At 44.3% G+C, this 17,727-nt stretch overlaps 1 protein-coding gene across 1 annotated transcript in view; it reads right to left on the bottom strand.

Moving 5' to 3' along the window:
• MAP4K3 (mitogen-activated protein kinase kinase kinase kinase 3) overlaps positions 1-17,727 on the bottom strand; it is a 1,235,976-nt gene that overhangs the window by 363,815 nt on the left and 854,434 nt on the right. Inside the window, exon 21 of the mRNA XM_073628950.1 lies at positions 6,889-7,051. Within this exon, the coding sequence (XP_073485051.1) occupies positions 6,889-7,051 (163 nt within the window). The remainder of the gene's footprint in view (positions 1-6,888; positions 7,052-17,727) is intronic.

The following is a 17,727-nucleotide window of genomic DNA, read 5'->3' as shown; positions in this document are numbered from 1 at the left end:
TGGAAATCTTTCTGAATAATTTGATATACCTCCCAAATCTTTTTCAGTTTTGGAGCTGGATGAGAAGTCTCATCAAATGCTTCATTATTTTGAAAGTGCAGATATTTCATTATGAGAGAAAATTTGTACTCCCACATGATGGTGCCAAAAAAAAGGAGTGACTAGTAATTTGTTGGTTGTCCAGTACCACTTCTACAGGAGTTTCCCCACCACGCTCTGAAGAATAATTAGGCCCAGAAACTTCCAGATGTCCTCTTTGGTCACTGGTTCCCACTTTTTGCTCCTTGAAAAGGTATAGCAGCTTGTTGCTCCTGGTACCGATTTGTCGTAACAATTTTTTCTATAACCTCATCAGTCAAAAAGAGTTGGAAGTATCCCAAGGGGCTGTTATCTTCAACCTCCACTTTGATACTGGGTGCTCCGGTAAACAGGAATCTTGGGGGTGCTGTGTGCTCCGTACTGCAGTCAATCGAGCACCAAGTCTGCACATCACTGGGCACAGTCGCAGGATCATCGCTGAAATCGCTTTCCGTGCCCGATGACGAACTTCCCCAAGAATTGCTATCACTCACTTCTGCAAGCGATTCTGTATCACTGTCACTGTTTTCCAGCAGGTCATATGTCGCTTTTGAAGTAGAGGCACGCTTTTTTGATGCCATGATCGCTCAACAGTTTCCAGACAGAAAGTACAGTAAAACTGCAGGCGGGGCACTGGACAAAGCACGGGGGGCAAACTAAGGTCAATTTTATTTTATTTAGTAATGTAATCCAATAGGATTACAATGTATCAGTGTGTTTGTGATTTATACATTTTGAATTTGCCGCTGGTTCCACCCCCCTGCGTTGTGACGCTCGCAGGGAACGGAAGCCAGGGCACACAGAGCACACAGTGCATCGGGAGAAAGATCGGACCGTGTGATATGAAAGTGTTTCTGGAGGACCAAGTTGCTGCCTTGCAAATGGTTGCTGAGGACACTCTACAGTACGCTGCCCAGGAGGTCGCTACCGCTCTAGTCGATTGGGCCTTTAATTCATCCGGTATTGGGAGTAGCCAAATTCGGTATGCTCTTTTGATGGTTTTTATTACCCAAGAAGCTATTGTTCTTGAGGAGGCTGCCTGACCTTTTTTTTGCGCCATGCGGTATAACTAGAAGGTTTTCAGTCTTCCTGAATGGTCTGGTAGCGTCTAAGTAGGTGGAGATAACAGATTTCATGTCCAACGGATGTGGTTCCCCTTCACTAGTAAGAAAACCTGGAAGATTGATTTCCGAGTTGAAGTGGAAGATGCTACCTTAGGTATAAACTGATCTGAGGGTCTGAGGATGACTATCAGGGTAAAAAAACAGATGCGGCTCTTTGATTAGTAGAGCTTGTAACTCTGAAACTCTTTTGGCAGACGTTATTGCGACCAGAAAAGATCATTTAAACGTTAGATCCCATAAGGATACTGATTCCAGAGGGAAGAAGGGTTCTCTTGACAGAGCCTCTAGAACAATCGATAGGTCCCAAGTCGGAAAAGTTGGCTTTCTTGGTGGCCTTTTTTTCAGGCATGCTCTCTGGAATTGAATTATGAGCGGAATCAGAGCCCATTTGGTTCCCATCATTGCGGACAGGGCAGAGACTTGGACTTTGGGAATGCTTGAAGCTAGTCCCCTCTCCAGACCTAGTTGCAGGAACTCTAGGACTTGAGAGACTGAAGGGGTGAGTGGATCCCAAGACTGTTGCTGCGCTGTAAGACGATTGCGAACCATGGCCTCCTCAGTCAGAAAGGCAACACTGCTATGACTGTGGATGTCGATCTCCTCAGCCTGGCCAGAAATCTGGCTATTAGGGGAATCGGAGGGAAAATATATCCTAGGTGGAATTTCCATGAGTGGTGAAGACAGTCGATCCCTTTCACCGTTGGATAAGCAGCTCTCACTAGGAATCGGGAACATTTACTGTTCTCTGGAGTTGCCGCCAAGTCCATATCGGGAATCCCCCATCTGTGAGTAAGAAGAGCAAAAGCTTGAAGATTGAGGGACCACTCGTTGTTTGATATAAATATTCGGCTCAGATCATCCACGAGTTGGTTCTGTACTGCCGGGACGTATATTGCTTTCAAACCCGTCAGGTGAACTTGAGCCCATTCGAGTATAGGGCGAACTTCTCCCATGAGCGTGTTGCTCCGGGTACCTCCTTGTCTGTGAGTGTAATTCACAGCCACCGTGTTGTCCATGCGTAGAGAGAATGTTCTTCCCTGCAAGGAGTGGTCCGAATGTTAAGAGAGCTTGCCAGGCGGCCCTGAGCTCCAGAATGTTTGAGACTATACCCTGTGGGTGAAAGGACCAATGACCCTGTGCCCCTTGTTGTTGATAATGTGCTCCCCACCCTTGGAGGCTGGCATCTGTCGTGATTATCTCTGGTAGTGGCGGTACTATGGGACGACGGCGTGTTAGGTTGCTGATACGAGTCCACCACCATGCAAACTTCTTTACTGCCTGGTTGATCATAATCCGCTGGTTCATTGATGACCCGTTCCACTGTCTTAGGAACGAATTTTGGAATATTCTTGAGTTCCATTGGGACCACTGGACCATTAAAAAGGTGGAAGACATTGAGCACAGGATGCTTAGACACATCCTGGCAGACAGGTACTCTGCCGCCAAGAGTTTCTTTATTTTGTGAACCAGCGGTTCTATTTTCGCTTGGGGAAGTCCGACCGTGTTGGAACTGGTGTCTATTTCGGCATCTAAGAAGATTATTTCTTGTGCTAGAACCAGGTTGCTCTTTTTCCAGTTTATTACCCACCCAAACCGTTGAAGTGTGGAGATTAGTATTGTTCGATGTTGAAGCAGAGTTTGTTGGCTGTCGACCAGGAGGAGTATGTCGCCGAGATAGTGTAGGACTCTCAATCCCTTCTCCCTCAGATGCGCTATTACCAGTAGTAAGACCTTTGTAAAAGTCCTGGGGGCTATTGGTATCCCAAACGGGAGGCTCCGAAACTGAAAGTGCTGGTGACCTATTGAGAAGCGTAGGTATTTCTGGAAGGTTTGGTGCACGGGAATATGCAAATAAGCATCAGACAAATCGACCGAGAGCATCCAATCTTTTGTCCCTACTGCTAGTAGTACGGAATGAAGGCTTTCCACCTTAAAGGATTCAACAAGCATCGTTTTGTTGAGGTTTTTTAAATCTAGTACCTCAAGTCTCCTGTCTTCTTTGTTACTAGAAAAAGAGGAGAATAAAATCCTGTGCCTTTCTGTTCCCGTGGGACCTCTACAATTGCCTGCTTCTGTAGTAATTCCAGGATATACTTGGTTAGAAATTTCCGCTTCAGGAGGGAAGATGGTAGTCTGGTAACTCTGTAGTGCTCTTTGGGAGGTTTGTGTTTTAATGTCCATCTGTGACCCTCTTGGATCGTAGATATCATCCAGGGGTCTCTTATAAGGTCTATCCATACATGAGCAAATAGCCTCAACCTCGCTCCTACTACTGCGGGTTGGGCCTGCGTGCCATCAAAATAACTTCTGTTGATCTCCTGAATTGGGGGCTTTGGGTTTCTACACCTTCACAAAAGACGGCTGAGGGTTTTGCCAATTCCATTTAAATTGCTTCCCTGGCCTATAAGACCTTGCTTCTCGATATCTTTCGGGCAGATGACGTCTAAACTGTGGGTTTTTCTGTTGCTTGGGTCTTCTGTCAGAAGAGATGAGACCCGATTTACCTCCCGTAACTTTCGAGATTGCACTATCTAGCTTAGGCCCGAACAGGTTGGTACTGTCGTAGGGGATTCTACACCAACTGGATTTGGAAGTCGCATCTGCGACCCAGGGCTTTAGCCACAGTGCTCTCCTAGACGTTACCGATGTCAACATTGCTCTCGCTGAAGATCTTATGATATCCACCGATGCTTCTGCCACGAAGTCTCCTGCTAGGCTGAGTTCCTGTAGAGCAGATGTGATTTTTTTCCTGGTCTGCTGCTTCTAGCAATAATTTTTCAATGTTCGATGTCCAGCTGGTGATAGCTCTGCCAACTGCTGCCAGAGTGACTGCTTGCCTGCAGGGCCCTCCTGCCGCTGAATAGGCTTTTTTTAAGGTCGAGGTCTATTTTTCCATCCATTATGTCTCTGAAGGTCATGGCATCTTCAATTGGCAGAGTTACATGTCGCGCCAAGTGCATTAATGAGGAATCCACCACAGGAGCTGAGATGAGAGGATTTACCGTTGGTTCCCTTAGTGGGCAAAGCTTGGCTAGCCTATTGTTTAGACCGGATTTTTTATCTGGCTTTTGCCACTCGTCCTTTATTAGTTCTTCGAGTTCATCAATAAATGGGAAAGTTTCAGGATCTTTTTAGGTTAGGAAACTATTTCCTTAGCTTACATGGGGCATCCTTCTCTTCTTCTCAACCGATCGCCTCTTTTACTGATCTCGCAAAAAAATATATTAGTGCAAAATCAAAAAAGGTGGGTATTAGGACTTCATCCTCCTCTGGGGAGTCCTCTTGGTCTTGAGGCTCATAAGAAGTTGAAGCCGAAGTAGATTGTCTAATTGATTCAGATGCTGCCACCTGCAGAATAGATTCTTTTACTGATTCTCTTATTAAGTTGGATGTTTCCCTTGCATCAGATTCTTTATCACGGGTTGCCTCGTCGAAGCATGTTTGGCATGCCAGTTTACCAGGCAGAGCTTGCGTCCCGCAGACCCAGCAGGTATTGGCCGCAGGATGGGTCTGGTGTTCATCTCGAAGCTGGTGGGATGATGTTGAACCTCTATGATGCGAGGTTCTTGAACGGCTTCTCTGGGAATGAGAGTGTCTTGAAGGTGAACGCTCTTTTCGTTTAGAATGCGATGACCTTGATGACCTGCCGGAACTACCAGTACAAGATGGTATTAGTGGCAAGGCTCTCTTTTCTCCTTTTATTACTTACCCATCCTACGCCCCCTCACCTTGTAGTCCGTGGATGGTCTGCTGGAGCAGCGGCCTCTATAGTAGAGAGTAGAGTCTGTCTGTGAAAGGGGGGGGATTTTTTTTTTTTTTTTTTTAAGATAAGTGGTGCAGCGGATAGGCAGTCAGTGCTGGAAGAGGGAGAGAGAGAGAGATGCATAGGGCTTACCAGAACAAAGGGCAGAGCTGGAACAGCAAGGCAGCAATGAAGAGAGCAGGACCAGGGTTGAGGGTGGTCTTTTACCCTCCAAGCGACAGGCTGAAGGTAAAAAACGCCGTTTTTAAATGTACCGCCGTCGCGGCAGATTGACGTCATAGCCACGCATGCACCGTAGCGAACCACGGCTTCCTGCGCCATCTTGGAATCTGGCGAAAGAGGATGCCGCCTGTGTCACTTCCTGTGGCGTCGTGAGTCCGAGCCGGCCGCCATGATGGTAAGGGCAAGGCGAAGAACTACAGCCCTCAGCGTTCCCAGAGCGGAGAGAGGGGTGAAAAAAAAAGATAAAAATAAAAACTATGAGCAGACAGGGGAAATTACCAGGTGACATGAGACAGAACTATAGAAGGTAAGAGGTGGAGACCGCTGTATATAGTTAAAACCTATTTAAGGCTTGTGCAATGTGAATAACTAAACATACCCCTGAGACCATCAGAGTGGGGTTCCCTTCATTAAGCTCATTTAGAGACTGTACAGTCAGGGCTTCCAACTAGGAGAGGCTGAACCTAGCTGGGGCGAATCAGTAAGGGGTCCCAAGCTCTAACCAGTCGACCCACACAGGTGAGGGAAAAAAAGGAGAATGCAACGGTGGACTGCTCTTCAAATCTTATAGCGAACCAGTCTTATCAGGTTGTGGAGGCGGAGTCACAACCCAATGTGTGTGCTGCCATGATGCATCAGGAAAAAGAAATTAATGCATTGAATGACAGTACTCAAAGTACACCCATCCTACGCCCCCTCACCTTGTAGTCCGTGGATGGTCTGCTGGAGCAGCGGCCTCTATAGTAGAGAGTAGAGTCTGTCTGTGAAAGGGGGGGGGGGGGGTTTAAGATAAGTGGTGCAGCGGATAGGCAGTCAGTGCTGGAAGAGGGAGAGAGAGAGAGATGCATAGGGCTTACCAGAACAAAGGGCAGAGCTGGAACAGCAAGGCAGCAATGAAGAGAGCAGGACCAGGGTTGAGGGTGGTCTTTTACCCTCCAAGCGACAGGCTGAAGGTAAAAAACGCTGTTTTTAAATGTACCACCGTCGCGGCAGACTGACGTCATAGCCACGCATGCACCGTAGCGAACCACGGCTTCCTGCGCCATCTTGGAATCTGGCGAAAGAGGATGCCGCCTGTGTCACTTCCTGTGGCGTCGTGAGTCCGAGCCGGCCGCCATGATGGTAAGGGCAAGGCGAAGAACTACAGCCCTCAGCGTTCCCAGAGCGGAGAGAGGGGTGAAAAAAAAAAGATAAAAATAAAAACTATGAGCAGACAGGGGAAATTACCAGGTGACATGAGACAGAACTATAGAAGGTAAGAGGTGGAGACCGCTGTATATAGTTAAAACCTATTTAAGGCTTGTGCAATGTGAATAACTAAACATACCCCTGAGACCATCAGAGTGGGGTTCCCTTCATTAAGCTCATTTAGAGACTGTACAGTCAGGGCTTCCAACTAGGAGAGGCTGAACCTAGCTGGGGCGAATCAGTAAGGGGTCCCAAGCTCTAACCAGTCGACCCACACAGGTGAGGGAAAAAAAGGAGAATGCAACGGTGGACTGCTCTTCAAATCTTATAGCGAACCAGTCTTATCAGGTTGTGGAGGCGGAGTCACAACCCAATGTGTGTGCTGCCATGATGCATCAGGAAAAAGAAATTAATGCATTGAATGACAGTACTCAAAGTACAATATTTTCCATAATCTTTTTTTTTGTTAACAAGACAACTAATGTATTTTATTGTTTTAAATTTTATAAATACCTAAAATACTCGTCTTATGGGGAGGCAATCGGGGAGGTGGTGGTCTAGGAGGTACATAAGAAGCTGGTCGTGCTGGGCTCTCTGAAATGGGACATCTCTTTATTGTTCCTTGGTTGTCATCTTCAGAAGCACTAGATTCTTGTGGTATAAATATAGATTTAGGCTGTGAAAACAAAATGAAAAAGTATTATAATAATGAAACACCATGGCAAAAAAGTAAAATATATAAAACAGATTACTGTTATTGGTGAGCTCTCAACTAGATAAAAGAACTCCTGTGGATGTGGTATATCTGGATTTTGCAAAAGCATTCAATACAGTTCCCCATAAATGTTTTCTTTGCAAATTGAGGTCTGTTGGCATGGACCATAAGGTATGTACCTGGATAAAAAACTGGTTACAGGGGCATGTTCAAAGAGTGTTGATAAATAGCAAGTACACGAGAATGGTCTGAAGTGGCAAGCGGGATCCCACAAGGATCTGTCCAAGGACCACTTCTGTTTAATTTATTCATAAATGATATAGAGGTTGGCATAAATAGTTAAATCTCAGTGTTTGCTGATGACACAAAAATAAGCAGGGCAATACCTTCACAGCAGGACGTGGAAACCTTATAGGAAGACCTAAAGGCAACTACACAGCAAATGAGGTTTAATGTGGAAAAATGTAAAGTAATGCATTTTGCGGCTAAAAATATGAATGCTAGTTACCCAGTTTAAGGATAAAAATTTTAAAGCAAAATTAGGGTGACAGCTTATCAATGCACCCTGCTCAATGCCCATCTGCAGCCTCTAAATTGTACATTAATGCACCCTGCTCAGTGCCCATCTGCAGCCATTAAATTGACCAACAATGCAGCCTGTTCAGTGCCCATCTGCAGCCTATAAATTGACCAACAATACAGCCTGTTCAGTGCCCATCTGCAGCCTCACCTTTCCCATCATTGCAGCCTTGCCAGTGTTGGATTATCCCTGATGTCTCCGAGGGAAGAGGAGGAGCGAGCGCCGCTGAATTACACAGAGCTGCGATCTCCTGTGTACCCGACGCTCCGTCACTCAGAGCCATGCCTCCTGGCCCTGCTCATTATGATAGACAGAACAGTGGCCCAATGCGGGGCCAGGAGGCGTGGCTGTGAGTGACGGAACGCCGGGTACACAGGAGATTGCGGCTCTATGTAATTCAGTGGCATTCGCTCCTCTTGCCTCAGTGACAGCAGGGATTGTTGTATAACACGCACCCACAATTTTCCCCTGATTTTAAGGGGAAAAAAGTGCTTGTTATAGGCTGATAAATTCAGTAATTGGTACATCGAATATTCTTAGAATATATGGATTGTTAAATACTGATAAATAAAAACCCATTAGCATTAGAATATTCTTCAACCCAGCACAGCAGCTAAATGGTTAGCACTTCTGCCTAACAGCACTAGGGTCGCTGGTTCAAATACCAACCACAGCACTACCTGTTTGGAGTTTGCATGTTCTCCCTGTGCCTGTGTGGGTTTCCTTTGGGTACGCTGGTCAATTTCCACACTCCAAAGACATGCTGAAAGGTTAATTGTATCCTGTCAAAATTGGCCCTGGTGTATGTATACGAGTTAGTGACCTTAGTTTGTAAGCTCCTTGAGGGTAGGGACTGATTTGAATGTGCAATATATATGTAAATATATATATATATATATATATATATATAAAGCACTGACTGCGCTATATAAGTACCTGTAATAAATAAACCCAAAGCTATATCGTTTTGATAAAAAATATTTTTTTGAAATAGTAAGTCAAAAATGAGCAAAAAAGCACACTTGACAAGATATAAGCAAAACATGTCCTACAGATTATCTTTATTAGAATAAACAAATAAATAAAGTCAATTTGATCACAATAAATGTAGGCCCCTAAAGGGTGCATTCAATTAATTATGGGAATGATTTTATCTTTAGGGATCAGTGATAGTGGGAGTCTCTTTCTAATGCCGCGTACACACGAGCAGAATGTCCGACAGAAAAAAATCCGACGGAAGCTTTTCATCGTATATTCGGATCGTGTGTATGCCTCAATTGACTTTTTTTTTTTTTAATTCTGACGGACCTAGAAATAGAACATGTTCTAAATATTTCCGACGGAACCAATTCCTATTGGGAAAATCGCTCGTCTGTATGTTGTTCCGACGGACCAAAAACGACGCATGCTCTGAAGCAAGTAAGAGATGGAAGCTATTGGCTACTGGCTATTGAACTTCCTTTTTCTAGTCCCGTCATACATGTTGTACGTCACTGCGTTCTTGACGGTCGGACTTTGGTGTGATCGTGTGTACGCAAGAAAGTTTCAGCGGAATTCTGTCAGAACTCCGTCGGAAAAACCTTCAGAGTTTATTCCGACGGAAAAACCAGTCGTGTGTACGCGGCATAAGAGGTAAAACACAGGAGATAGCAGTGAAGGGGCAATATGAGAGGGTCCCCCCAGGGTTATTCTGCTTGGGCAAAGAGGTGTCCTATTGGTATTTTGTTTGGGGTTCAAATCCCAACTCCGGAACTCCAAATGTTTTGGTTGTAAATCCCAAAGGACCCCCCAATTGTTTTGTATGGGGTTCAAATCTCAGATGAGAGCCCCAATGGTTTTGAAATATAGGACAGAAACCACAATGTTTTTGACTAGAAATTGATGCAAAGCCCAATTGTTGCTATTTGTCAAATTCCATCAGTAAATCTAGGGAAACGTATTAACCACTTGCTGACCGCGCTATAGCTGAATGACGGCAACAGCGTGCCCAGCTAGTTCTGGGAGCCCATCATATGATGGCCTCCCATGCTCAAGCTTTTCACACGCCCCCTGGAGTGCACATCCGGAATTGTCCATGATCGCTGGGTCCCTGGGACCCAGCGCATCATGGATCGGGGTAAAGGGCCAATTACAGCGGCCCATTACCACTTGATTGCTCCATCCAATGACATAGCTACATAGTTAGGTTGAAAAAGGACACAAGTCCATCTAGTTAAAAAAAATAAATAAATAGTAATACAATCCCATATACACAAACCTATACCCACAGTTGATCCAGAGGAAAGCAAAAAAAAAATAAATAAAAAACAGCAAAGCATGCTCCAATTTTCTACCGCAGGGGAAAAAATTCCTTTCTGATCCCCCGAGAGGCAATCGGATTTTACCTGGATCAACTTTACCTATAAATGTTAGTACCCAGTTATATTCTGTACATTTAGAAACGAATCCAGGCCTTTTTTTAAAGCAATCTACTAAGCTTGCCTGAACCACCTCTAGAGGGAGTCTATTCCACATTTTCACAGCTCTTACTGTGAAGAAACCTTTCCGTATTTGTAGATGAAATCTTTTTTCCTCTAGACATAAAGAGTGCCCCCTTGTCCTCTGTGATGACCTTAAAGTGAATAACTCAACACCAAGTTCATTATATGGACATGGATATGTATTTGTACATGTTGATCATATCCCCCCTTTATTTCCTCTTCTCAAGAGGGAATAGATTTAGCTGCTCTAATCTTTCCTCATAGCTGAGCTCCTCCATGCCTCTTATCAGTTTGGTTGCACTTCTCTGCACTTCCTCCCATTCCCCGATATCCTTTTTGAGAACTGGTGCCCAAAACTGAACTGCAGATGAGGTCTTACTAATGATTTGTACAGAGGCAAAATTATATCTCTCTCTCTGGAGTCCATACCTCTCAATACAAGAAAGGACTTTGCTTGCTTTGGAAACCGCAGCTTGGCATTGCATGCTATTATTAAGCTTATGATCTACCAAAACCCCCAGATCCTTCTCCAACATTGATTCCCCCCAGTTGTACTCCCCCTAGTACTGTATGTATGATGCATGCATATTCTTTGCCCCCAAGTGCATAACTTTACATTTATCAACATTAAACCTCATTTGACACTTAGTTGCCCAATTAGACAATGTATTGACATCCTGTAAGGACGTTATTCCACTTCATAGCTTAGTATCACCTGCAAAGACAAAATGTCACTTTTTATCCCAGACCCTATATCATTTATAAAGATATTTTAAAGTAAGGGTCCAAGCACTGAACCCTGGGGTACACCACTGATAACCTTAGACCATTCAGAGTAAGAATCATTAACCACTACTCTCTAAAGTCTGTCTTTTAGCCAGTTTTCTATCCATTTACAATTTAATAGACTCTTCAGTATCTTCCCGACTATAAAAGTTAAGCTAAGAGGTCTATAGTTACTTGATAAAGACTTTGATCCCTTTTGAAATATGGGCACCACATTGGCCCTACACCAATCCAGTGGTACCATTCCAGTCATTAACGAGTCCCTAAATATTAGAAATAATGGCCTTGAAATGACAGAGCTCAATTCTTTTAGGATCCATGGGTGGATGCCATCTGTCCAGGTGCTTTATCCACCTTTATTCTGTCTAACTATTTCTGGACCATATCACTTTTGAGCCATTGTAGATCATTTGGGGCTGTGTCACTACCACCACCATTTATAGACATGAGCTCCCCTATGCTCCTTTGTATACACAGAGCTGAAGAAAGTATTTAATACATTTGCCTTCTCTTTGTTCCCAGTCACCCACTCTAGATTATTTTGTAAAGGGCCTACATACTCAGACATAACTTTTTTACTATTAACATATTTGAAGGATTTTTTGGGGTTTGTCCTACTATCTTTTGCAATCTGTCGTTTATTTTAAATTGTTGCATCCTTGATTTCCTTTTTACATTTTCCTTTTCTGTTATATTCTTTGTAACAGTTAAATGATGATAACGTTCCTTCATTTTTATATTTTTTAAAAGCTCTTTTTTATTATTTATAGTCATTTTAACTTTGGCCAGCTACATAGGTTTTATTTTTATCCTTTTAAACTTATTGCCCATGGCAATATACTTCCCATTGAGTTTTCAATTTGAAGAATTCCCATTTCTGTTCTGTGTCCATTGATACCAATATTCCCTCCCAGTCTAAGTCCTGGAGAACAGCCCACATCCTTATAAAAATTGCTCTCTTAAAGTTAAGTGTTTTTATCTTAACCCTATGTGTTTGTTACTTACAGCTTACAATAAATTAAATCGTGGTATGGTCACTGCTACCCAGGTGTTCTTTTATATGAATATTGGTAATAAGCTCTGCATGGTTTGAGATTACCAGGCCCAGCAGAGCGTCATTCTTAGTCGAGGCCTCAATAAAATGGACCATAATATTGTCTTGTAACGAGTTTATAAATGTTTGCCCTTTAACTGTCCCAGCAGTGCAATTAATCCAGTCAATTTCCGGGTAGTTAAAATCCCCCCATTATTATCACTGTCCCAGCCCTAGCAGCCCTTTCCATCTGTGCAAGGAGCTGAGTCTTCACCTCCTCACTAACACTGGGAGGTCTATAACAAACTCCAATGATAACCTTTGTAATACACACTCTCGTGTACAGTTCCACCCATAATGCTTCAGACTCATGACACTCTCCATCAACTAGGTCCTCTTTCACACTCGCTTTGAGATCACTTCTCACATAGAGGCAGACACCACCACCCTTCTGTTTTACCCTGTCTTTCCGAAAGAGAGCATAGCCAGGAATATTAATAGCCCAGTCATGAGAAGAATGAAGCCAAGAGTTGGAAGCTTCTCCAGAGCTTCCAACTCACCCATTTTGCTTGGCAGACTTCTGGCATTGATGAACAAACACTTGAATTCATTGTCACATTTTGCAAATGTATGTTGCATATTTTTTATTTTAGTACAAATAGTACCATTTGTAACATAGGAACCTTCATATCATCTGCCATAGCCCTGCCCACATCTTAACCCATTCCACCCACCAATAAGGACTGGCCTCTGTCTGACCCATTAAAATCTAATTCACCCCCCCCCCCCAGAGTCCTATTTTAAATACTCCTCCAGCCTTCCCATAAAGCTCTCCCCAGCACAGTAGACCCCCTTTCATTTAGGTGCAAGCCATCTTTAGCATATAGGTTGCACCACAATGAAAAGTCAGCCCAGTGCTCTAAAAACCCAAATCCCTCCTCCTTACACCAGGTCTTTAGCCATGCATTCAGCTCTCGAATCTCTCCCTGCATTTCCTGTGTTGCGCATGGCACAGGCAATATTTCAGAGAATATTCCTTGGAGGTCCTTCCCTTCAAGTTGCAGCCTAGTTTTTTAAATTGATTCTTAAGGAGCCTCCACCTTCCATATATTCTGTCATTGGTTCCAACATGGACCAAGACAGCTGAGTCATGCCCAGCCCCCCCAGTAATTTATTAACCCGGTCTACCACATGCCGAACCCTGGCACCAGGGAGACAGCAAACCATTCAAGTTGAGGCAATCCTGGCGACAAATTATTCCATCAGTCCTTGTGATTATAGAATCCCTACTAGAATCACCACCCCTACTAGATGGGCTGCTCTCCCGGCTGTTAGGGGGAGCAGAGAAATCTAGGGCTGCCACCTCTGAGCTTGATACCCCCACATCTTCACCCAACTTGGCGAATCTGTTAGGGTGCTCAAACCCAGGGCTGGCCTTCCTTTTCTGTGAGCTCCTACCACTCCCTCTAACTGTATTAACCCATCTTCCTACCTGATAATCCTGACTCACCCCTCCCCCTCCCCCCTCCTCTACTCACAATGATACAGTACGTGAGGGGAGGAGAGAGATCATGTGCAGCAGGATGAGTTGGATTGATTTTTTGTGTGCCCTATAGTGCTCATCATTCCCCTTACAGTGCCACTACAGTGCTCATCAGTACCCTACGATGCCACTAGAGTGCTCATCAGTGCCACTACAGTGCTCATCAGTGCCCTGTGGTGCCACTACAGTGCCCTACAGTGAACATCAGTGAGTGTTTATCAGTGCCCTATAGTGCACATCAGTGCCCTACAGCGCCATCAGTAAGTGTTCATCAGTGCCACTACAGTGCTCTATTAGCACCCAGCATTGCACATAAGTGAAAGCTCATCAGTGCCACCCATCCTATCAGTGGATTCCCATCAGCGCCCCTCAGTACCAGCTAATCAGTGCAGCATCGGTGCAGTGCATTAGTGCACATAAGTGCACCTTAATCAGCACCCAGCAGTGCACCCACATCAGCACCCAGCAGTGCAGCCTCTTCAGCACCCAGCAGTGCAGCCTCTTCAGCACCCAGCAGTGCAGCCTCTTCAGCACCCAGCAGTGCAGCCATACCTGTCCCAGTGTCCCTATCTTAGCAGTTTGCCACCACAGCTCACAGTCAGTATGGCGAAATGTTTTTCCAGTGAGGCATACAAACTTCTAAACTTGACTGATGAGAGCAGCGGGGAGCTCTCTGTGTTGGAGTCCGATTATGAACCCTTTTTAAGTATCGGGTCTGCTGCAGAATTGGAGGAAAGTGTCCCTGTGAAACAAAGGTGTTCTGGCGAAGAGCAGGCTACCACAAGTAGAGTAGTGGCATCCACCAGCAGCTCAGTGCTATCCACTATTAGCGCAGTGGCATCCACTAGTAGTAAAGTGGCATCTACCAGTGGCGGAGTACCTCTACACGAAAGGACAGGCACTAGTGGAGTGTCATCTCAGCCCCAAAGGGTTAGGACCCATGCCAGCTTTCCATATGGCCTTCAAAACCCACTATAGCAGCGAACATCTCCCCTTTTATCGCCCAGACAGGTGTCCAGGTGAACACAGAGAATTTTGCCCCCATTGATTTTTGTAATCTAATTTTAACCTATGACCTATTATCTTCAATTGTGGCCCAGTGCAATCTCCCCGCCCAACAATTTATATTGAGCAATCCAGGTTCAAGTTACGGCCATTCCTGAGTGGAGAGATTTAACAGTGGATGAATGTAGAATATTTTTGGGCCTCACTTTCAATATGGGGCTCTCTCTCAAAAAAAAAAAAAAAAAAAAGAATTATACTTATATAATTGGTATGGCTAAGCCCATACAGCGGTTTAGGACAGGTTCCACTCAGAACAGGTCTTGCTATGGTCAACTAAAGAAGTTGAGTGCACGTGCTCAGCGTCATATCCAGAGGTTGTCTTTGGGATATAGACGTATGAGTGCTGCCAGCCGTGCTTCAGAGGTTGAAGGGGTGGGGGGGGTCAGCCTGTCAATGCTCAAACCGTACACCGCACACTGCATCAAATTGGTCTGCATGGCTGTCGTCCCAGAAGGAAGCCTCTTCTAAAGATGATGCACAAGAAAGCCCGCAAACAGTTTGCTGAAAACAAGCAGACTAAGGACACGGATTACAGGAACCATGTTCTGTGGTCTGATGAGACCAATATAAACTTATTTGGTTCAGATGGTGTCAAGCGTGTCTGGCGGCAACCATGTGAGGAGTACAAAGACAAGTGTGTCTTGCCTACAGTCAAGCACGGTGGTGGGAGTGTCTGGGGCTGCATGAGTGCTGCCAGTACTGGGGAGCTACAGTTCATTGAGGGAACCATGAATGCCAACATGTACTGTGACATACTAAAGCAGAGCATGATCCCATCCCTTCGGAGACTGGGCTGCAGGGCAGTATTCCAACATGATAACAACCCCAAACACACCTCCAAGACGACCACTGCCTTGCTAAAGAAGCTAAGGGTAAAGGTGATGGACTGGCCAAGCATGCCTCCAGACCTAGACCCTATCGAGCATCTGTGGGGCATCCTCAAAGGGAAGGTGAGGAGCGCAAGGTCTCTAACATCAACCAGCTCCGTGATGTCGTCATGGAGGAGTGGAAGAAGGCTCCAGTGGCAACCTGTGAAGCGCTGGTGAACTCCATGCCCAAGAGGGTTAAGGCAGTGCCGGAACATAATGGTGGCCATACAAAATATTGACACTTTGGGCCCAATTTGGACATTTTCACTTAGCGGTGTACTTATATTTTTGCCAGCAGTTTAGACATTAATGGCTGTGTGTTGAGTTATTTTGAGGGGACAGCAAGTTTACACTGATATACAAGCTGTATACTCACTACTTTACATTGTAGCAAAGTGTAATTTCTTCAGTGTTGTCACATGAAAATATATAATAAAATGTACAAAAATGTGAGGGATGTACTCACTTTTGTAAATGATGAAAACAGCAAAAACAGTGCCCATCAGTGCCACCTATAAGTACCCATCAGTGCCACCCATAAGTACCCATTAGTGCTGCCTATGAGTGCCCATCAGTGCCACCTATGAATGCCCATCAGTACCGCCCAGTGCCACCTCATCGCAGCCATATCAGTGCCCATCATTGAAGAAGAAAAACTTACTTATTTACAAAAAAATTTAACAGAAACAAAGAAAACCTTTTTTTTTTTCAAACTTTCGGGTCTTTTTTTATTTGTTGAGCAAAAAATAAAAATCGCAGAGGTGATCAAATACCACCAAAAGAAAGCTCTATTTGTGGGAACAAAATGATAAAAAATTTGTTTGGGTACGGTGTAGCATGACCACGCAATTGTCATTCAAATTGCGACAGCTCTGAAAGGTGAAAATTGGCTTGGGCAGGAAGGTGTATAAGTGCCTGGTATTGAAGTGGTTAAGGAATAAAGCACAGAATAAAATTATTGACTAGTCCTGTTTAAAATTTTTGAACCTAGTATTACCACAGCTTTACCTAATGCATTCATATTAAACTGGAATTGTTTAACTTAAATATTGTATAGACTTTAAACTGGACTGACAGTTTAAGTGGTATAGAGTGGTGTGTAGTAATCATTGCATCAAAATGTTTACATGCTCTGTGCCTCTGCTGTGAAAACTGCCTTCAGCTAGAGCTTTTTATCATTACCCAGTGTTAACCATTTGCCGACCGCTGCACGACGATGTACATCGACAGAATGGCACGGCTGCCCAAATGGCCATCCCCGTACATTCCTCCGTCATTGCAGGCTAGCGGGCGCGTGCCCGCGAGTCCTGTGGACTCCATGTCCACCGGTGGCCCGCAATCGTGGCACAGAGAGGCAGAACGGGGAGATTCCTATGTAAACAAGGCATTTCTCTGTTCTGGCTAGTGACATGACAAGGACCTACTGCTCCCAGTGATCGGAAGCAGTGATCTCTGTCATGTTCTAGTGAGCCCACCCCCCCCTAAGGTTAGAACACACTTAACCCCTTGATCGCCCCCCCCCCCCCCCCCACAGTTTAACCCCTTCCCTGCCAGTGACATTTATACAGTAATCAGTGGCTATTTTTAGCTGTGATCTCTGTATTAATGTTAAAAGTATCCGTTCTGTCCGCCGCAATGTTGCAGTCGCTATAGAAATTGCAGATCACCGCCATTACTATTAAAAAAGAAAATTATAATAAAAATGCCATAAATCTATCCCCTATTTTGTAGACACTATAACTTTTGTGCAAACCAATCAATATACGCTTATTGTGATTTTTGTTTACCAAAAATATGTAGAATACATATTGGCCTAAACTGAGGAAGAAATTTGGGGATATTTATTATAGCAAAAAGTAAAAAATATTGTTTTTTTTCAAAATTGTCTTTTTTGTTTATAGTGCAAAAAATAAAAACTGCAGAGGTGATCAAATACCACCAAAAGAAAGCTCTATTTGTGGGAAAAAAAAGGATGTCAATTTTATTTGGGTGCAATGTCGCATGAATGCGCAATGGTCAGCTATTCTTCCGGGGATGAAGTGTTTAATTTTACTTCTGCAGCTGCTTTTGGAAGCAGTGGCGTTTCTATCTATACATTGTATTTATTTCTAAACATTTAAAGATGAGATTAATAATTGAAAGACAAATTAAGCATAAAAGTGTGTCCTTAGCAGTTCATCGAACAGAGAATATTTCAGATTGTCTGCAGAAGTATGGTCTGACCTTCCATCATATGCATATCTACAGAACATTCTCTGAGCCCTGGGAAAAAGCACTCTGT

Source organism: Aquarana catesbeiana, linkage group LG04 (assembly GCF_042186555.1).
Source record: "Aquarana catesbeiana isolate 2022-GZ linkage group LG04, ASM4218655v1, whole genome shotgun sequence".
Taxonomy (NCBI): domain Eukaryota; kingdom Metazoa; phylum Chordata; class Amphibia; order Anura; family Ranidae; genus Aquarana; species Aquarana catesbeiana.
The sequence above is the reverse complement of the archived record's forward strand: the minus strand, read 5'-3'. Positions and strand labels throughout refer to the sequence as shown.